The following is a 22,652-nucleotide window of genomic DNA, read 5'->3' on the forward strand; positions in this document are numbered from 1 at the left end:
GAAACCAACAAGTGCTTCATAATTTAAGTTGATCCAGGCAGGAATGGTCTTCTGCTTGGTTGTTTGCATGCACGATGTGTCCCCCACCATTTGGGATTCTGTAGTGCTCTATTGCTCTTTGTAATTTCTCAGGATTTCTCTGGGGTTTTTCTTCCCCATGCCATCACATTTTTCTGTATATGGCAGTCCTGTTCTCCCTGAAGTGATTTTACTTTTCTCCTTTACCAAAAGATACTGAAGCTTGTACGTAGACACGTCATGCATATAAACACATTTGTGAATCTAGTCAAAATCAAAAGACTTATCTATCCCTCCACAGAGCCAAAGAAATACACCCATTACCTTGGCTAGAACTTTGTGAGGATCTTAACATTACTTTTGTGGGAAGAAGCAAGGGTGCCAAAGAAGCTGTTCTTTGGGGAATTTTGTGTCATTCATCTTTTAAAAATCTGTTTTTCTCAATGCAACAGAAACTTATTTGCAGACAAAACACATTAAGTCTATAGCAAATAGATTCTTTTATTCTTTTTTTTTTTTTTTTTTTTTTTTGATATGGAGGACAAATTGCTGCCCTGGAGCTGACAAACTGCAGGAAATCATAATGAGGTCTCTACTAACTTTGGTATAGAGCTGTACCACTGCAATCTGAAATCACAGTGCAGGGCTTGAGGAGTTTAGCACTGCAGTTCTTCCTACGGATTAATGAACAAATCCCTAAAGACATTTGTCTTATGAGTTTTATTTCTTGAAGAAAACCTCCTGCAACACGTGGGAACAGCACAGCTTTTCTGCTTTTTGCCTGGGACCCTGGCACATCTTGCAGCAGGAGTGTCCTCACCAGGAAAGTGGTTACTTCTGTGAGATTAAACTGTGCAGGATGAGATCCCTCTGGCACAGGGGCTTTGTCATCTTCCAGTTCTGCTCAGCTGTACATTGGTGTAAATCAAAAGTCACTGAGAAGAATAATAGAAATGTAATCCAGTGAAAAAAAGTTACTTGCACAAAACAAAAGAGTTACTGGTAAAATCTCATTAATAGTAGGGACAACGTACGTTGTAATTGAATTAGAGGACCTCATTAAAGATGGTTCCCCAGGAACTAAAATGAACACAAACTTGAGTTGCTTAATTACCTTTGTCTTGGAGTTTTTAATAGTGTTCCCAGGCTCTGTGGGAGAGGAAGGATGAACAATATGAAAGGATTAGAAATCCACTATTATATCATTTTGTGACAAAGGGGATGGCTGAGAGTGAGGGATTTTTCAACCAGTGACTTCAAACTCAGAAAGAGGAATAGGTGCTGTGAGAAGAGTTTGTAAATCACAGTCAACAAAAGGTTTGCCCAGCAATAACTGCTGAGAAGACACAGAGGGGATTCTTCTTTCCAGGTTTCAGAGATGTCTTCCCCATACCCCAAAGCATCACAGGTTTGGGTTTTTCCTAAGCTTAAGAGCATAAACACATCTAAGTTAAAGGTAATGAAGCTACAAGACTTTTAAAAGGAGAAAAGAAAGAATTGCCACTCTGATGTCCCTCCCTCACTCCTTTTTTTTGCACATATTTTCAATACAGCTTTTGCCAGGGTGGAGTTCAGTGCCTGTCAGTCCCTCCACACCAGGAAGAGAAGCTTGAGTAGCTGAGAAGGAGCACTGTGAAGAAGATTATCAAGTCAGTTGGAGTCAAGGAGGTCACTGTAGGATCTGATCTCTCTAGAAAAATCTTCCTCCATGTAGAAAATGGATGTTTTCTGCTGTTGCTCTCTGCTCCCCAGTACATGTGCAGTCTCAGTGGGGATTAGTTTAGCTTCTGATGCTGTCCCCTTATGGAAGGAACTTTTGCTTGCAGATAGTCAAAGTACATCCCTACCATAAAACTGGACAGGTGCAAAACACATTATGGAAATATATGGAAAACATATTACAGGAAAAAAAATCTATATAGAATAAACTTGTTGAGTTCCCTGACTATTAGGTCTTCCTTAGCCTGTCTGCTAACATATTAGTTGTAAAGGAGAAATAGATTAACTGCACCTGCTCTTGCAGCTTGCAGTGGTGATCCCTGTGTGTCAGTATTTCCCCAGTGTGCCCTTCCAGCACTCTGCTCTAGTCAAACTAGGAAGTTCCCAGTTGCAGGGACTGTTGCTAAAGGGTTGGAGAAGTTCACTTGTTTACTCAGCTCAAAGATTGCCAAAGCAGCTTTCAGTTGCATGGATGAAGGATGTGGTCCCAAAGGTTTCCTGAGAGCTGCAGCTGGGGTCCCACCATCACAGAGGGCAATGGCCTGGGACAGTATAAACTGCATGAACCCCTTGGATTGGCCATCCAAGAAGTCCCACAGCCCTCCCTGTGCTGTGGCTGCTCATTGCTCTCTAGAGTACTGGGATATGGACAGATGCAGTAAGCCAAAGCTTTGCTCAAAAAAATGCTCAGGAGCTGGAGATTATCCAAGTTACACTGGACTCTGGATGTTCTATACTAGGTAAAGAGTAATTCAGCCCTTGATAAGGCACCCATTACATTAAAAGTAGTTTTCTGATATCATAGGAACTATCATTTGTGTCTTTATTCCCACCTACAGAAGGCTGATCTATAACGAGTAAATGATAAACACAAGCCTTGCCAGCATCCCCCCTGCTTGTATCCAGCCCTGAGTGAAACACCCCCTTCTCACTGCTATAAAGTGCAGGTAGTGATAAAACTAATCATTATCTCTGAATTGGCTTCACCCTTCAGTTTACAAAATAAGTGGCTTTTATGGGATTGAACTGCAAAGAGGGACCTGCCACATAACAGACTTGGTGCTGTCAGCAGTAAGAAAAGAGAAGCATTTGAGGGTATTTGCAGCAAGCCTTTTTCAGAACAAAACCCCTCACTTAGCCTCCATGTAGCGTGAAGCCTTGTGGGCAGCTGATATTTTTGCCTTTGTTTTTGGTTAGTGACATAGCATCTGCCCTCTCCATGCCAACTCATTTCCAATACATTTAAAATTGAATCGCAGCACCTGGCTTAGCTTTGCAAGGTTGTGGCCCATCATCTAATCATTAGACCTTTCAAGACCAGAAAAAGAGAGGTACAATATGGCTTTCAGGCAGTCTAAAAAAAAAAAAAAAAAGTCTAAAAGCTTTAATCTTAAACATAGCAATACCTCAGTGAATTTGAGCTTTTGATCTGGGGCAGAATGTGTTTCCAGATTCATTTCACGCTGTGCTGTTTCAGTGAATATAACCACCTCACCATGGGGTCCTACTCCTAGGCCCTCACAGAAACTTCAGAAAGCAGCCTTAATGTTAGAGCTGGCAATTTCTGTACCACTCCCAACCCTGCCACAGAGGCACTGGATGATGGACCAGCTCTGTACTGAAAAGTGTTTTGGAGATTTAACTGGTTGTGAAAGCAGCAGGTTCCTCATCACACGTGTTGGCAATTGCTTCAGTATGAAGATGCTTATTCTGGTATAGCTCATTCAGATGCAGAGCTGCAGTAAAGGCAGTGAGTTAGAGATATTGTGTGTCGCTATTGCCATACTTAGCCTTGGACTATTAACAGCACAACTGTGATTGTGTTTAAACAGCTTGGGCAGCTGGAGCAGTTTGAGCTGCTCCTGGTCTTGTGGAATGGTTGGAGATGTCATTTAGGTAGATCTCAAGCCAGAAAACAAGAAAGGGTTACTGTAGTGGCCATTCAGGCTGTTGTTTCTGTAAGGCATCATGGTATTATTTTGAATAGAAATGAACTGCAATGCAGAAAGTTTTTCTTCTATTGGATGTGTGATCATTTGATGAAATACTAAAACATCTCACTGTTTTACTGTGTGGAAAATCATTGAAAGGACTTTATTTCCTATTGAAAAATTACCACAAGAAGATTTTCAGTGTCTGGATGCAGAAATGGCTAGGATACCGTGTTTCTGCCTTTTCTACCCTTTTCAGAAGAGTAACCACTGCTGGTTTACTGTGTTTGCTTGCTTCATTTCTGTTCTAGGGTATGAGCAGGGGGCAGGTCTGAACCCTGATTGGCCAATCTTTGATGTGACTTTCTCTAGACAAGCAAGTAGAGTATTTACTGACAAATATTTCTGTCTCATTATCTGTCTTCCATGTGCAAAGGTCACAAGAAGTAAATGGTTTGAAATAGTATTCTTTTTTACCCATTCATTGTAGATAAACTTTGACATTCACAGTAGCTGTATTTTCCCTGCTGTGGTCTAATATTGGCAATGTAAAGCCAAATATTGATGCCAAGCTGATGTCCAGTGATCTTAGTCTAGTACTTCAGAAGTCTCCAGCCTGGAGAATGCAGATGATTACAAGTTTTCTGATGAGAACTTGTTGCCTCTTTTATAATTCAGAAATGATGACTTACAAAAACTCAAACTTTATCTTGTGGTAATGTACCAGTTCTGCTAGGAAACTCATTTGGGGGAAAGTTTCTCTTGTCCAGGAAGGAAATTTGGATCAGAAATGTCAGTCTTTTCAGCAGAAACAGACGTGTCCTGGGTACAACATTCAATCATGTCCATGGAGGCCTCAATGCTGTTTCTGGGCTTGGCAGCAAAATCCTGGCCTCCTGCCTCCCAGGCAACTGCTGACCCCTCATCTGCTGGCTGGAAGAGGAACAGTTCCTCTCTGCTATGCTCTTACAGCAAAGATTTTTGAAAATAAATGACTCTATCCTGTTTCAGAGCAGAAAAATGTCCTGTGAGAATGCTTGTAAGATAAAGATTGTTTTCAGCTATTCTGGAGGCTGAATAACTTTTCTAAAATATATGAAGACTTTTTTTTTTGTCCTTTTAATTTGTGCTAGTGCACATTTTACTAATGAAAGGAGTGTCACAGCATGTATGTACAAAGCACGGATCTGGCAAACAGGAAAATTAGTTTAGTCCTTCCCTCTGTCCTGGCACAAGTTCCGTGGCATTGCTGATAGATTTACATTTTTGCCAGCATCTGCACCACTTTCAGGTTAGGTGGGAGTGTTGATCTAATGGAGGCAGGAAGGCTCTGCAGAGGGATCTGCACTGGCTGAATTGATGGGCAAGGCAAATTGTATGAAGTTCAACAAAGTGAAGTGCTGGGTCCTGCAAGGCCAATGGCATCCTGGCCTGGATCAGCACTGGTGTGGCCAGCAGGACCAGAGCAGTGACTGTCCCCTGTGCTTGGCACTGGTGAGGCCACACCTCAAATCCTGTGTTCAGTTCTGGGTCCTTCACTACCAAAAAGACATTGAGGGGCTGGAGCGTGTCCAGAGAAGGGCAGTGGAGCTGGGAAGGGTTTGGAGCACAAAACTGATGAGGAGCAGCTGAGGAAGCTGGGGGTGTTTATCCTAGAGAAAAGGAGGCTCAGGGGCCTTGTGCTCTCTATAACCACCTAAAGATGGTTGTAGCTAGGTCAGTCTCTTCTCCCGGGTAACAAGTGATAGATAGGATGAGAGGAGACAGTGTCAAATTGCACCAAGAAGGTTTTGTATTGTGTATTAGAAAAGATTTCTTCATGTGAAGTGTCATCAAGCATTGGAACAGGCTGCCCAGGGAAGTGGTGGAGTCACCATACCTGAAGGTATTTAAAAGCCATGTAGATGTGCTTATGGACATAATTTAGAGGTGGACTTGGCACTGCTGGGTCAAGAGTTGAACTTGATCAAGTTTGAAGTCTTTTCCAACTTAAATGATTCCATGATTCTACACGTTATGTGATTTGTAAAGGAGTATGACTGCTGTGCTTCCAGGAAGGCCATGGAAACTAGTAGGCATGAGCTAATGAAGTAACATAAAAAGAGTATGAAGTGAAAGAAACACTAAGAATAGGTGTAAAAACACTATATAAATAAACCAAATTCAGATGGCAAAAGAGTGTGAGTCATTAAAGCATTACTGGTGTTGGACAGCTAATCCACACTGCAGGTCTGGGTGGTCCAGACCCCACACTCCCTGTGGGGCAGGACTGCCTCCAGGCCCACAGGGGCTGCATGCTGTTGCTTGCTTTCTTCTTGGATATCCTAGTTGGTAGTCCATATTATGCCATTTGAATGTGCCTTCCTTTTTTCTTCCCAGGGAATGGCTTTTACACTTAAAGAAAGGCTACAGCTGGGAATTCATGGCCTCCTTCCTCCTTGCTTCCTGAGCCAAGATGTTCAACTCCTTCGTGTGATGAAAAACTTTGAAAAGCAATCAAATGATCTAGACAAGTATGTCAAAAACATCTTATTTCCTCTCCCTTCCCCCTTTACTTTTCTCTTCTTTAAAGCCTTGAGGAAAAATTGTGGACTCTGCTTCAATGTACATGTTTCCTTCTGAGTCACTTTTTTCCAGCTCTCCATACTCTCCAGCAGCAGAATCATAGAGTAGTTCAGGTTTAAAGGGACCTTAAAAATTATCTATGCCCAAACCCTCTGCCATGGGCAGGGACACCTTCCACTTGACCAGGTTGCTCAAACCCTATTCAATCTGGTCTTGAACAGGGCTGGGACAGGGCTGGGACATCCACGGCTTCTCTGGGCAACTCGTGACAGTGCCTCACCATGCTGACACTCAAAAATTTCTTCCTAATATCTAATCTAAACCTGCCTTCTTTCAGTTTGAAGCCATTCCCTCTTGTCCTATCAAAACATGCCCCTGTAAAAAGTCCTTCTACAGCTTTTATTTGAGCCCTGTTTAGATACTGGAAGTTGCTACATGTCCCCAGCACTGTCCCTTCTCCAGGGTGAACAATGCCAACTCTCTCAGCCTGTCTTCATAGGAGAGGTGCTCCAGCCCTCTGATTATCTTCCTGACCCTCCTCTGGACCTGTTCCAATAGGTCCACTGATGTTACTTTTTTCTACCACTCCATTACTGAAGAGTTCAGGTGTACTTTGGCAACAAGAAAGAAGCAGGGCACTGAAGGTAGAGTGAACACATGTAGTTCATGTACCTCTCTATATGCTCCCCAATACATTCACTAAAACACTGGATGGAAGAACAGAAAAAAACTGACAGTGTGTCAGGAAAAAATAAAAAGAAAACAGAAGCAATATTGTATTGGCTAATCTTTCTGAGTTTTCATTGCATCCAGCATTGTTCATCAGGGTTACTGATGGAAAATGCTGTTTGATTCCTGCTGTGAGGACAGTAGGGTTTGCATCTCCATCTCTCTCAGCTGGCATTGATCTGAGGACTGAGGCAGTAGGACTCTTACCCTGTAGACCAATTGCACTGGCTTTTCTGTGTCACAAATATCTATGTTGATCTTGAAAATTCTATATTGATAGCTGTGTATGATGCCTTTTGATGCAAATTTCAAAAATCTAAGGTTGTGCATGGGTGTGACGTCCAGCCCTTCTGAGTCATTGTGAGCTGTCACTGAGGGTAGTGGAGGTGACCAGGCCCTCTGGAAAGTTTTGCTCCAAGTACCTGCTCATGTACCATGACACAAAGGAGTGTCAGGGCTTGGGAGAACTGAGTGCATACTGAGTGAGCCAAGGACTGCTTTTTGTGAAACTGTGAACTACCATAAATACTGATATATAACTTGTTTTTATTACTTTAAAGGTATATTATTCTTATGACATTGCAAGACAGGAATGAGAAGCTTTTCTACCGACTGCTGACTTCTGATATCGAGAAATTCATGCCCATAGTTTACACCCCAACAGTTGGCCTGGCTTGTCAGCAGTATGGTTTGGCTTTCAGGAGACCACGGTGAGTGAAGAGACTGCATTTGCAATTTTTTCATTTCATGTGAATGTTTCTTTTGTATGGACACCATCTTTATGTGGGTGGCCCAAAACATCTAAAACTCAATCCCTCATCAAAAAGTGAACCAGCCAGCAGCTTCATGTGTGTACATTTGATGATGAGTTGGGGAGTCGAGAATAGCGCTGACTTCTCCCTATAAACAATGAACAGAGTGGTTTTGTTCTCACACAGTGCTGTACAGTCCCCAAACAGCTTGCTGAACTTAGGGCTGCACCCCTCCCCATCTGCTGTCTCAGGAGCACCGAGTGCCCTCTGCAATGCTGTTTGAGTAATTGTTGGGTTTTGGATACATTGTGCTGATTTTGAACTTTTGTATGCACTTCCACAAACTACCCCACTAGAATCATCTTCGTAGATGATGCTCTGCATCAGTGCCTCCCTCTCTGCTCAGAACAGTCACTGTATAAATTCATGCAACATTAAGCACTCTGTACCATGTTGGAAGACCCCATTCTGCATAATTCTTTTTAATGATTAATGCTTAGATAAATCCCTTGTTAGCTTTTTGAAGTACATTTTAACCTAGCCTGAAAATTCAATGGTACGGTTCAGTTTTCTTTGTAGGCTTTTCAATTTTTTGGTCCTTGAAATGTACCAGTAGTCAGATGAACATTTAAGCTTTTGAAATAGAAATTTGCAAAGTAAAGGAATGGAATAATACCATTTTCAAAGCATTTCACAAGCATGAGGTTTGACTGCAGTTTCAGCTGAGGGTAGTGCTACAGATGGGGCAAGTTCTACTGAGTCTAGGTCATGGGGGGTCCCTGAGGCACACCTCAAAGATGTAAGGGCTGTGTAGACAAGATAATTAATAACATTTTAGGTATAAGATTATCTTGGCAAACATGCTTGCTTCCCTCTTGTGATGAAAATTCCCAATAAAGCCAGTGTATTCCTTCATATGAGCTGCTCCTCATGACTGCTTTTTGGCTTGTGTCTGCACCAGGTAATTGTGTTCTGGGCCTTGATGTGCAACTTGTGGATCTGCTGGGCTGTGGAAAAGTCATTCATCTATCCAAGCCTTGATCTTATCCCCTCCTCCTCCTCAGTGTGTATGAGGAAGCCAGAGAGGGATCTGCACTTTTTATAGGGGGAGGACACTAACTTCTTCTGGGCATGAGTTAAAGGTAGCAGAGATAAGATAGCCCAGATTGTGTTTCCAGGTGTTGAGCTGTGAGCGCTGTCAGGCAGAGAAGAGCACACTGCTGGTTCTCAGCTAATCAATATTAATGCAGCAGCTGCTGATTCTCAGGTAATCAATATTCATGCAGCAATTGCTGCTGTACACCCACTGTGTCTTTGCCTCCTGGCTGCCTTTACCTTGCAATAAGTTAAAACAATATTTGGGAGCTTTGCTTCTTTTATTTTCCATCCATTGTTATCTTCAGGAAAGCAGGGATGTCTTTCCACATGCTGAGCTCTTTCTGCAGTTGTTTCTGTTGGAGAATTCCCCTTCCTGAAGCTCCTGTCTTTCTCATGTTTTAAATCCACATTATTTTACTAATGTGATAGGAATTTCTGTTCTCATAGTCCAGCAGTTTTGCTGCTAAATTTGGGCTGGGTCTTTTCTGGATTCCAGCCTATAGCTTCTTCAGGAAAGAGCAAATGACCATGTCCTTGGTACACTGGATTTCCTGTGGTGGGGAGTTTGTTTCCCTGAAGATACAGAATGAATTCCAGCCTAGCTTCAGATTTGGATGTAATCAAGGTTGTTTTAGCAGACTAATGTTTTTATTGTGAAAATAAAAGAGCTGTTATATCATGTAAAATGATGAGACTAAAATGAGAAGTGTATATATGTGCTATTTTTTTCAATCTGACTCTTACTGTCTTGGAGGATATATTTTCTGTCCTGGAGCACATTATGTACATTAGGAGTTGGCCGGCAAAACACATCGTTCAAGGTAGGATGCCAATACTTCTGCTAAAATCTCCATTTTAAAGCCCCATATTGTGCTCCAGCAGGGGTGGATGTGCCCACATAGCACAGCTTATACTGCAGTCTCCTTTGGATACAGTTAGCTTCTTCCCCATGCTGGGATCTTTCTCAGCCCCATTAGTGCTTGGCTTTATATTTGAAGGCTAAGCCTGGAAGGATCACAGTGCATGTAACTTGCTTACAAAGCAGCTCCTGTACAACAGCATCTAAAAACAGTCCCAAGATGTCCAGCAAGGCTTCTCTCAGAATCATTTATCAGAGCACATTTATCTATGTTTACATGCCCACAGGTTTTGTTTGTCAGATACCGTTGTTGTAATTGCAGGACTCAATGCCTCTTTTCCCTTTCTTAGTCTCTATATACAAACCTTAAAGGGTAAATCTCTCTAACCTGCACTTTTAGGGGGCCAGTGGACTGAGTTCTCCTTCCAGGTCAGGGCTCCAGCATATACTCCCTGCTAGCAGATCAATCTGCTCCAAATGGAATAGGACACCTGGTGTTCCTTTCATTTAAAAAGCTATCCAGCCAGCAGTCTAAATGAACAGGTTTTCTGTATTTAACACTAGAAAAGAGCTACTGGGAACAAAAACACCTGCAAGCATTCAGCTGTTCTCATGCTTACCTATGATGCCCACAGTTTCCCTACTTCTTCTGATGGGCCTGAAGGCACAACTCCTGATGCCCCAGCAGGTTCTCTGCCTTCCCCAAACTCCTACTGCCTTTCTCTTTACTAGTTGCTTTAAATTCTTCAGGCAGGATATTTTTCCATTTACCTCAGACTTCTTCCAATGTGATTAAGCCTCAGAGGTTTAAAATGACTGAAATAGAGGTGGAGCCATAAAATCTACAAAAATTACATTCAGGCACTGTTGCCTAAGAACTATGAAGTTTTTGCTGGAAGGTGTCTATATTGAATACATTTTTCCTATCTTGTTTTCCAGCCAGCTCCCTGGTGATTTAACAATATTTGTTTATTTAAAGCCATGTAATAAGCATTACAGCCTTCAGGCTAAAGTACAGTTTCATTTTGTATTTTGAATTTTTGAAATAAGAAATATAAATTATTATGTACTTTGTAAGTACAGGTTAAAGTACTAAACAATAGCACGTCTTCTGCAGTAACGATTAAGAACCCTGTCAAAATCTCTTTTCTATGATCAAACCATGTTAAATAAGCACAAAAGAAGAGTAACATGTCCAAAGTCTTCCTAAGCACAGGTCCTGTCTGCAGCTGTGGCCAGTAACAGGAGGAGTATAGGACTAGATAGGCAAACATGCTCACTTCTTTGGGACTTGTCAGATTATGCTCCTTTTCGTTTTGTGTCTTGTGGTTGCAGTTTTGTTACAAAAATCCATTGCCCTTTTTGACTCACAAGTTCTGTAAAGATGGTGAGGGGACCCAGATGTTTGCCCATTGTCAAGGCCAAAGGATGTGACTGAAAATAAAGAGTCCCAAGGCGACAAGACTTGTTTCATATAAAGAATATATTGGTTGCAGTGTATGATGATCAAGGGTGATTCAAACTTAAGGGAGATTTCTTGCAGAGTTGTACAGCTTCAGCTCCTATGTCTGCACATGTGCAGCTTTTCAGACTGTCTCCTGCAATCCAGCCCTGGCATCCCTTCACTCCTCCCTCCCATCACCCCTGTGCCTCTACAGATGTCCATGCTGCTGTGTAATGATGGTTCAAGGATAAATCTGGGCAGATCCAAGTCCTTTTTGGGCCAGGCTGGCAGTAATCCAGACAGCCAGGTCACTTCCACCGGGACAGGAGCTGTGCTGCAGCACTGAAGCAGAAGCAAGCTGCTCAAGGAGTGGGGAGGGCAGGTTTCCTTATGTTCAGCAGCAGTGATAACAAAACTGGCCTCAAGCAAAGGACAGGCTATCCTAGGGTATCCAAGGAAGATGTGCCTTGAAGTGTTTGCTTTTCAAAGCCCAGGAACCCCTTATACACATCAGAAGTTTGTTAGAAGGAAAGAATGAAATGTACCAGAGCAGGGCTTGCAACTTTGAGACACTAAATGAAGGAAGGAAGGAGGAATCTTGGTTCTTTGATCCCACTAACAAACAGTCACCATTTCCTTAGGAAATGCTTCTACCACCCCTATAAGCTTTCAGACTGTGCTTGAGAGTCCTTTTTGCTTTAGAGTAAGGATACAAAGCCTCTACAAAAAAAAGTGCATAGTAGTGTTTTGATTTTTTTGCTCTTTTTTTAATGTAAAATGCACTTAATGAGTACTATGGGGGTCCTTATGGAGCACAGGACTGAACATGTGCAATGCTATTTAAAAGGTTAGTTTTAAGCCTGACAATCTCTTTTAATTGTGACAGTACCTTTGAAAGTATCTTTACTAATGTCACAAAAAGATAGTAAAGAGGAAGTTTAGGGCATGGAATCAGGGTTTTATTTCTTCTGTGATGGTGAGAGGTAGTTTATTACAACCACAGTCTCTCAAGACACTAGTTGATTCATTAACACAGTGGTATTTGAAAATATAAAGTTGTCAGCTGCTCCTCAAAAGCTTTTGGCATCCCCTGAGAGTAGGGCTGTAAAAGGTGGTTGTATCACCATTGGAGAACGGTTATGGGGACAGAAGAAACTTGCCTAAGTTCACTTTTTTCCCTACAAATGTAAATATCCTTGAGAACTGCTTGCAGAACAATGCAAAACATGTTGGGATTAAGCTGAACCTGGAGAAAGCTAACAGGATGCAGATGGTGTGAAAATTAAGTCTGACAGAATAATGATCTGTGTGTCTGATGAAAAATGAGTAAATGAAACATCAGTCAATCTATGGAATTGTCTTGTCAGCAGGTCTGGCTCTGATCAGTGACTTTTTTTGTGGTGCTGTGCTGTCTGAGCAGCAGACGGGAAAGGAGGGAAAGAGGGAAAGTTACCTGCCATTTCTGGACACTTTAAGACCAAATCAAATGGAATTAGAACAAAAGTGGCAATCCCACAGACTTGTCCCTAACCACAGAATTTTCTCCATTCCCTCTTCTATAAAACATTGGAGACCAGAAGTGAGTGGGAAGTCTGGGGTTTGGATTATTGTCCTGAAAGTTTGTTTTGTACAAAACTCTACTTCTTGTACAATCAGTAATCATAACTTTTCTTGTTGCCACCAGCCTGGTTCAGCCTTCTTGCAGAGGCAGCTGAAGTCAGTGCATGAGAAGAGGAATGTGTTTAACAGTGTGTTTAGGTAACATTGCCACAGCCAGCCAAAGACTGGCCCTGTGACTGACTGAAGGGGAGGGAGTGTCTGTGGAAAGCCTCACAGAGACCATGTGTAGCCAGGAAGTCCTGAAGAGGCTCTCAGGGCACAAAGGTGGGAGACAGTTGTTGGTAAGGGACAAAATTATTAAAAGAGGGGGTGAAGACTATGGTTGGAATAGGTGAGGAGAAAGTAGTTCATGCAGGAGCCCAAAGCTGCTAAAAATGGCTGTTTCAGCCTGTTTGGAACTTCTGAGAGCTGGCAAAGTAATTCAAAGATTCCCACTGCTCTCTCTCCCACCACTTTCTTCAGGCAAGCCTTTTTAAGTGTCCTGTACCCCTGTCCTTGTCCCTTCTCTGTTTCCGCTTCACTGAAGTGTTTTTCAAATGTGGAAACAAGCACAGATTGGTTTGTGGGCATACAGAGAGAAGAGCTGCTGTATTGGTCCTGATCTGAGCTTCCATGGAGGCTGGGAAATGGGATGGACACTGTTGGCGTTGTGAGGCTGTAACACAGTTTCTATATTGCAATGAGTGAAAAAGGGAGTGAAGAAGGACTTAGCTCCATCTTTTCATTAGAAAACCAGTCAGTGCTCCTTGTTCCACATCTCCATTCTCTTTCTCTCTTTCTCTCTTTTCCTCACATTTCCTAAGAAAAATGTGTATGCACTGGCTCTAACAACTGTGAGAAACTTTTATGGGCATGAGGGAAAACATCAGGCCCACAGAAGTTAACAGCAAATCTCATGGTAATTTATGAAGGTCAGGCTTTCCACTCCTGTCAGAGATGATTTAGATCTAAGTCTGTTGAAATTCCCTGATTTACCAGGAGAAGCTCGAAGGAAGAGGTGGAGTTGTCCAAAAGAAAGAGGTTGACCTGGTGAAGGAAATACAAGAGAATGTGTTCTCCTTTGATCTGGCATAAATCTATGCCGCTGCCACAAGAAACAACCCCACCTCAAACAAAAAATGCCAAAGACAGGGAGGAGGGAGAAGAATTATTTAGAATAATGAATACCAGGATGTAAATTTGAGGGGAAATGGTGCTGACTGTCATGAAAACCTTGCACAGCAGTATTATCCATTGGGCTGTGCAACAGGCATGGATTGTGCTCAGAAAGCCAGCATCAGAAAGCCATCCTGGGCTGCATCCAGAGCAGCATGGCCAGCATGGCAAGAGAGGTGATTCTCTCCTCTATCTGCTCTGGTGAGACCCACCTGGAGTGCTGTGTCCAGTTCTGGGGCTCCCAATACAAGAAGGACATGGACCTGTTGTAGAGAGTCCAGAGAAGGCCACAAAGACACTCAGATGGCTGGAGATGCTCTCCTGTGAAGACAGGCTGAGAAAGCTGGGATTCTTCAGCCTGGAGAAGGGAAGGTTCCAGGGACACCTTACAGCCCCTGCAGTACCAGGAAAGCTGGAGAGGGGCTTGCACGAGGGCATGTAGTAATAGGATAAGGAGCAGTGGTTTAAAACTGAAAGAGAGTAGGGTTAGGTCAGATACAAGAAGTTTTTGACTGTGAGGGTGATGAGGCACTGGCATAGGTTGCCAGGAGAAGCTGTGGATGCCCCATCCCTGGAGTGTTCAAGGCCAGACTGGATGGGGCTCTGAGCACCCTGGTGTAGGAGAACGTTGCCATGATTAGATGGTTTGCCATGGTTAGATTACCTTTAAGGTCCCCTTCAGACCAAACAGTTCTGTGAGCCTAAGATTCTATTACCTGATTATGGAAGAATTAATATAGAAACTGCTGTTACTTTCTTTATTTGCTGCAATTTATGGCAAAATTTAGATTTTTTTTTATTAGATGGATTCGCTAAAAGTATACCAAATTATATTTCATTTATCTAGAAGCTAATTTCTCTAGTATTGTCAAAATAATCTTTCATTTCTTTGTCAAACTTTGTTCTAATTCTGTGTTCATTCTTGGGACTCCCTGCAGTGCACTTTAAAAGGGAAGGTGTGGGTCCTGGAAGAATTTGCACAGCACAGGAAGGAAATATAATCAGGGTAGGACTTAATTTAACTTCCCAGGGGTTTTTGGTCCCACCTTAACCTCTGCACTATCAAGTAAAACAGAATACATTGTGTGCTTAGCAGTGAAACAGATAAGGGCTCCTTGGTCAAAATCAACTGAGCAACAGCACTGATTGACCATCACAGCATGTTTCTCTTTGTAATCCTATAATCTTCCAGTTATACTGAGATACTTCCAGGATCCAGCACACAGTCAGGTGTAGGACAGAACCTCCAAAAAGGCAGAGGAAAATCAGGGCCAAGTCAAATTTTCCTACACTTGAAATTGTTTTTGAACAAAGGATATCAAGCCCCTTGAGCATGATGATCTTAAATGCAACAAAGGTTACTGAATTTGGGAAATGCCCACTCTTGCTGGTTGGTGGAATCCCTGGATGGTGGAAACTTACGCTTCACCTCAATGCCTGGTCTTTACCCAACTGCATCTATGAATTTATTTCTGGGTGACAGAAGGCAGTCTGGTCTTTCCCTCCCCCTCCTGCACATTAGCAAGAAGGGAGATCTGGGGTAAGCCAGAGTCAGACCCCATACTGCAGACCTGCTTGGCTCTTACCCAGTCCTTGGCTCCAGCAGCCTGATCCTTACACAGACAAACCTCCTCGGAGGCCCTCTTAAACTGTATTGAAACACCACTGCTGGGAAATTTGGGGTTGTCAAGTTTTAAAATACAAGGAGGATTTAATCCCTGAATTATGCTATGACTTGGCAGTTCTCTGGTTCAACCAGAGAATCCAGTCCTGAGAATACAGTAGGGAAAAGCAGCTCATGACAAGCCAAAAGCAACATGGGTCTGCTTGCCTCTTGCCTTAATCCTAGAATGTGGATAGCAGAGATCCACTGGGGACCTGCTTCCAACCCTCTTGCCTTTTCACATTGCTGTATAATGACCAATAACAACAAGTACTGAGTTGGTCTTTCTCCATCACCTTCCTCCTGGAGATGAAGAGCATATTTATTCTTTAGGCTGATGCCTGACTAGCAAAACTGATAAATCCAGGATTCCTCCTGGTTTCTGTCCACTGTCCCCTAACATTTCATATCTGTGAAACCTTATGTTCCTTTCCACATCGTCCTTTTTTCACATCCACCTGTGCTTCACCATAGCCCCCCACAGCAGCTTGTGCTCCTCCCCTTCCCTCACCTCTTCCTTAGGGAGCAGTGAGCACAGCTTTCAGTGCTCTGTTTGCTGTCCCCTCTGATTTCCTATCCGTACCTTTTTGATCCTGCCCCATAGCCATTCTGGTTTTTCATTTGGTTCCCTCTACAGTCACCTTTTTCCTCCTTTTCTCTGCCTTCTGTTTACTCCTGCAGCCCAGGAGAGCTCTAAGGCTTTGTTAGCAAGGGCTGAGTAGATACTAGAGTAGGTACTAGGTGGGAAGCAGCACATGTTGTGTGTAGCTGCAAACTGTGTTTTTGGGCAGCTGTCAGGATAATTGTCATTGTAAGGTCTATGTTCCCCTCCCTGGAGTGGTGAGGGCATGAACCCCGCTATCTTTTCTCTTTATCTCAACAGTAATTTTAATAAAAGGGTATGGAAACAAACATCTTGGAGACCTTTGCCTTTCTGATAAATTTATTGAAATGAGCTAACACATACAAGAGGACACAGTATAATTGCCTGCTTCCTGGGAAAAAAGGCCCTCCTAAAAATAGTGGTGGGTGTTAATAATTTGGCAGTTAGGAGATGAATCCAAAAGCTTTGCTTTAGGCTGTGGTCTGGACTTCCCTGCTGTGGCAGGGAGTGGACTGTGCCAGAGCATGGGGAGAGCTACAGCTTGCACTCATATGTGCTCACTTTAGTCTCCCTGTGCCCGATCTTTGACAGTTTTCTACAGCTTAGCAGCTCTCAATCCCTTGGGATCATGGGGATTTCCCAGTGTGGGTTTAGGGGGGTTATATGGATAGTGAATCTTTCATTATTGTACCTTGGAGCCTGCATCTTCTGGCTTCCACACTGAATTTTGGATTTCCTACCTAAAATATATGGTGATAACATTAAGTACATTTATAGTAGTAATGAAATCATTCATGTTGCAGATCATTTGAAATTAAATCTCTTACTGTATTTAAATTATAGATTTATTGCCTTGTAAGTCTCTGCATAGATTTCACTAATAGTTGATTGTGCTTAGTTTCTATTATTTTTTCATTATTACCGCAGGGTATTGTTCAGCAGCCTACAATTTACAAAGAAAATGACCTAAAACAGTGAAAATTTCCTGGCCTTTATATAAAAATCTGAAAAAAAAATAGCTGATGAATCGTCACAGAGATTTTGTCCGATCTGATGATTAATTGTACTGTATTTAGACAAATCAGTGCGTGTTAGCACAAAGTTTCTCTCCAAAGTCTGTAGCCCACAGGCATTTGTAATCTTAAGCTCCCTAAAACAGCCAAGCAATTTCAAAGTTTATTTTGTTGTTCTGAAGCCTTTTGTCCTGTTCTGGCAGAGACCAGAATAAAAAAAGTCAACAGTGGGGGTGCAGTTGGTAGAAATGTCCCTAAAGGCTCATATTGCTCAAACTGTCAATTTTGTATATGAGTTTTGAAAATGAAAATAAACCAAATGTAGGCCCTTACTGTAACCACATTTTATTTCATCTCTAACACAGACTGGCCTTAAATCTAGAGTGGCTCCTGCAGCCTGTTCCTCTGGCACAGCAGTGAGAGTTTTCTGTGGTTAGTGTGCAACAAAAGCCAAGTCCATCAGCTGATCCCTCCCTTGCGTGTGTCCCTTTTGCAGCCTTGGGCAGCCAAAATACCCACCAGTCAGCTGGGCTTGGGGCATCATTCAGCCAGACTGCAGAGAGCACAGAGCGGCATGCAGCGGCTGTCAGCAGCCCTCCACCGTGACAAGCCAACTTGGTTTTTCATTTCCTCACTGTGAAAATAATTTTGACATGTGCATTTCAGTGTTACTCTGAGACAGTCTTGTTCCAGGTTTTCTGAGAGCGTTGTGCCTTTGTGTAAGGAATGGCTGTGATCACTGCAGAAGGTCAGCTTGTGCCATGCCTGTCAGAGCTGTTTTCTGTCCAACCTTATAGCTCACTGTAGGTTTCTGGCTGCTGTCTCACAACTTTCTCATGACTGTCCAACGGCAGCCTGGTGCAGGCTGGGATGCTGGCAAAGATCTGACTAATCTCTTTTGTTTGTTGCTTTTTTAAGTAATGATTTCCCATGCGCTTCCTCTGTCTTCTAAGGGAAGTCCAGGCCAAATTAAGTTAAAACACTCAAGGACTTTTATGTGAGTCGAATTTCATCACCCTCAGGTTGTAAGTGGAGATGCTTAACCTTTATTAGTATTCCAAGAATGAGCCAATCCTATCCAGATAAAAGCACTTGCTCATGATGCCTGCTTGTCTGATACAAGTATTGGTAATATATGCATTTTCTTAACTTTAATTTACACAGTAGTTTTTATCATCTCGTCACTTGTGGAGCAAGTTCCCCTCATAGCACCCAGACTAGAAGGTCATAAGCGCAAAGAAAATCAAGCAAAACTTGAGTTTTGTTATCTTTAGTCTTGCAGTTCACTGAACTGCTATGGCAGCATACACACAGGGAGCCAGACTCCTTGGACAGACCCTTCCTTGGATGGCTGAGAAGTATCTGGAGAATTACAGACCTTAGCTACCATTTTAATCTACTTCCCTTCATCAGTTCCTCTTCTCAGGAGCAAGGATTTACATAAGGCAAAGCCTGGTAGCCCATTAAAGAAGACACCTCTTTTCTGAATAAACAAGGCTGATGACCTGATCTCTGTGCAGAAAGCATGTGGAATTTGCAGCTGAGGTTTTTTGTGTTCTTCCTGCTGTACACCAAACCCTGAGCAAGCCTGACCATTGCAGTGTCAGTAAATATTGGGTAACACTGTGCAAATACTGAGTATGTTATTCTTCAGAGAGAACTTCTTTGGAGGAGTGAGCAAGGAGAAGAAGGATGAAGCTGCAATAGTTGAGTGGGAAGGGCTGTGTTTTTCAAATCCTGTCAACTTAGGAGCTTTTGATGTCCTTCTGGTAGTTTCTCTTTTCCTCTATAGATCATAAATATGCAATCATCTTCAGTCTCAGCTAGTAAAGGAAGTTCAGGTGAGTCAAAGAGCAATGTCCTTTTACTTCATGCTAGTATACGTATCAGTGATCAGTGTCATCATCTGTTCTGTTCTTTTGTGACTTTTGACCAGTGTGATGTGAATACTGGTGGCTATAATTGCTGAGTAACATATATGGTAAGTGTAAAGAGGCCATTAATTTTATAGATGTAAATGGGTAACTGAAGTCATACGAATGCTGCCCAAACCCACAGCACAGTACAAGACTGGGAGAAGAACACAGCAATGGCCAAAGAGATTTTACATGGAGCTTGATGAAGCAAAGGCATTGATTGCATTTGATTGCAGTGGATTTCTGTTTGATTTCACGTCAGAGGCAGCAGTGGGGCAAGACTGAACCAGGACGGTTGCCAGCATAGCCACAGGAGCATTGGTAATTGCCAAGGAAAAGCCATTAGGAAAGGGAGAGAGACTTCTGGGTGGGAGGGAAGTGAGGAGAGATTTAGAGCTGTGAGGATGGATTGCATAATGTTTTTCACTCCCCTCTGTGCTTTGGGGAGTGAACATTCTCTGTAAACAACAATAGCGCTTTAGAGATAGCACTGCTGGCTCCACTGCTGTTTCTAATGGAAAATAGCTCCCAAGTCAGCATTGCTAACCAGGACTGTCAGAAAGGGGAGCACTACTTCTTAGCCTTTTTAATGAAGTAACTTCTTACTGAATGAAAGGATTAATGGATATTTCTTTTTTCTAATATCTGAGACCTGTTAAAACTAATTCCTTCCCAAATGTCTAAAAGAATCATATAACCATGGAATGATTTGGGTTAAAAGGGGCCTTATTGATTATCTAGTTTCAACCTCCCTGCCATGGGCAGGGACACCTTCCACTAGGTCAGATTGCTCAAAGCTCCATCCAGCCTGGCCTTGAACACTTCTAGGGATGGCAAGTCCCCAAACTCTCTGGGCAACATGTTGCAGTGCCTCTCTATCCTCACAGTAAACAATTTCTTTCTAATATCTAATCTAAACCTGCCCTCTTCCAGTTTGAAGAGATATGATCTCTTGTCCTATCACTACAAGTCCTGGTAAAAAATATAAATGTTATTCCAAAAAGCCACCACCAGTATCTAGTAGCACTTCCTCTAGGTATCAAATGTGCCATAATTTATTTGTCTCTGAATTTTTTCTATAATGAGCCTTGTAGTTAAGGGATTGTTGTCGTTGTGGGACTTCCAGAATGCCTTCAGGATGGCCAAGATCTAACCAGTACTGGGGCTCAGAGCAGGATTCTTCTTATGGCTCACATGGTACACTGTGTATCTTTATAAGTCCTGGAGTACTGTCATGAACTCAGGCAGGATAAAACCAGAAAAGAAAAGATATTGGCTCTGGCTTAGGGATGAGAAAAGTTCTTGTGGGTGAATATACTCAAGGCTTTTCATGGATTCTGCAGTGACCTGCAGTTTTTTAGATCCTGCGGTCCAGTTCAGGGAGTTTGACTGGACTTGCTGACATCCAGACAGAAATACTGCCTCAGTGACAAATTAAGAAGCTGTAACTCTCCTTGAAGTTTCCTGGACTCTTACAGACGTGCTCAGTGGCACAATAAAATCTAGTCTGACTTCCACCTTAACCAAAGGCAGCTGTAGTGAAACCTCTGACGTTAATGGACTGAATATGAGACTGCAGCTCTGAAACCCTAATGAATGCAGGCTGAAGCACTCCCTGCTTTTAATTACCCCCACGAAGCTAACAACTCTCTGAAGGTTACTATTTAACCAGAAGTAATGGTACAGCATCTACATTCTGGATTGAAATTGCTGAGGTAGTTAATTTTTACTAAGCTGTAGTTCTTGTAATTTTGTCCCCATGCATGACTAAGCCCATGTAGAATGGCAAGTTCTTGGGCACAGGTGAGTTTTTTGGTCTGGAAAAACACTGTATCTCTGCCCCACACAATGCCTGTGTTACGTGACTTGATCAAAATTACTTACATTTTTAGCTTTATATTTCAATTGAATCCTTGTTATTGAGTGCCAAGGAGATTAAAGGAAAACTGCTTCATTTCTTGTTTCTCTGAAGCAATTTATCAACTGTAATCCCAAGTGAGTTGGAGCAGACATGATGATAAAGGCAGAATAAAGATGATAAAGGTTGCTGAGATTTCATTTCTCCTTCAGAAGGCTTAGGCTGCATCTTTTCCACAGAAAAAATAAGTTAATTTATTTTGTTGCCACTTGGATGTTTCTTATTTACTGGTTCACATAGGCCATTCTGTTCTCTTAGTATTCAGAGCTCTACCTTGCTGTTCTCAAAGGCACAAATAAGCTTTTGCTCCTGTTACCTCTCCTATAATCATGGAACCATAGAATGGTTTGGGTTGGAAATGATGAGAGGTCATGTAGTCCACCCCCTTGCCATGGACAGGGACATGTTCCACTAGACCAACTTGCCTGAGGCTATCCAACCTGGCCTTGAATACCTCCAGGGAAGGTGCATCCACAGTTTCTCTGAGTGACCTGTTCAAGTGCCTCACCACCCTCACTGTAAAGTGTTTGTGTGTCCTTGGGACAAACCTGGCTGCTGCTCTTCCCTGTTCCCTCATCAGCAAGGGAGTTTTGCTGAGTTTGGTTTGTGGAGCTTGTCTGTTTCTTCTGCCTGCCTTGCAGAAGGGATTTTTGGACAGATAAACCCTCTGCCAGTTTGGAGCGTGTTTATTTAGCTAATTGGCCAGCTCATCTCTGTGGGTAAGGTGTTGTCAGGAGGGAGAGCACAACTCTCCTGGGGATCATACAAAATGAGCACATACCTGTGACCCCTGACTCTAAAGTCTGATGTGTCTGTTTCCCTTTGCATCTCATAAATAACATTAATTTGCTCAACTGCCCGTCAGAATTGGTCATTGCATATTCCATCTGCAAAGGGATTTCCAGCTCACTACTACCATGATCCCCTTCTGAATGCTTGACCACCTAATGGGAGGCCACAGAGCCTCAACCAGATTCAGGGACTTGCTTCAGCTGGTGCCTAAAGGCATTGGAAATGTAGGTGTTTTATTGAACCTGGGCCCTTGGCTCTCAGATTCAGCATTAGGGAAATACAAGGCTTGCTTAGATACCTGCCCACTTCCTGATGTGTCACTGAGAGAGGTCACTTTCCCCACTTTTCCCCATGGATCCTCATTTCTGCTCCTCCTGATGGTTTCCCTTGCAAAGCTGGTAGTGCCGTTAGGGTGTTAGTCTAAAATAAACCATGTGATTTTGCCTGAAGTAAAGTAAGGAGCAATTAGCATCAAATACATAATATTAAGGAAGGAAACACAAATTCTGGAGGGCTGTCTCTCCATGCTTGGTTCTCAGTCACCAACCAGGCTACCTAGGCCAAGGCAGTCTGATGACAGCTGTGAGAGTCCTATTCCCAAAGAGCATAGTGAGAGTAGTCATCAGATTTTGGAAGACCCAAGCTGAACTCTCTCTGCTGGCAAATCCCAAGCAGGGATTGAAGACCAGACCACTTTCCTTCCAATTCAAGGGTCAAAATCAAGGGGCATTGGGTAGCTGCCCTCTCCACTTTCATATGAAACAACTCTCAGTTCCATTGAGCTGCATGACCTGCAGTGGGTAGACAGTGGGGTTCAGCTTCTGCTGTGAGCTCAGGATGTTCTTCAAAGGTTAAA

At 42.7% G+C, this 22,652-nt stretch overlaps 1 protein-coding gene across 2 annotated transcripts in view; it reads left to right on the plus strand.

Annotated features, from left to right (window-relative positions):
• ME3 (malic enzyme 3) overlaps window positions 1-22,652 on the plus strand; it is a 118,101-nt gene that overhangs the window by 58,554 nt on the left and 36,895 nt on the right. For both annotated transcript variants that reach the window (XM_071432814.1, XM_071432813.1), the window contains exons 2-3: window positions 6,048-6,181; window positions 7,523-7,672. In XM_071432814.1, coding sequence (XP_071288915.1) covers window positions 6,051-6,181; window positions 7,523-7,672 — 281 coding nt within the window. In that variant the 5' untranslated portion in view covers window positions 6,048-6,050. The remainder of the gene's footprint in view (window positions 1-6,047; window positions 6,182-7,522; window positions 7,673-22,652) is intronic.

Source organism: Agelaius tricolor, unplaced genomic scaffold (assembly GCF_023055355.1).
Source record: "Agelaius tricolor isolate 1412-34295 unplaced genomic scaffold, bAgeTri1.0.p SCAF_9, whole genome shotgun sequence".
NCBI lineage: Eukaryota > Metazoa > Chordata > Aves > Passeriformes > Icteridae > Agelaius > Agelaius tricolor.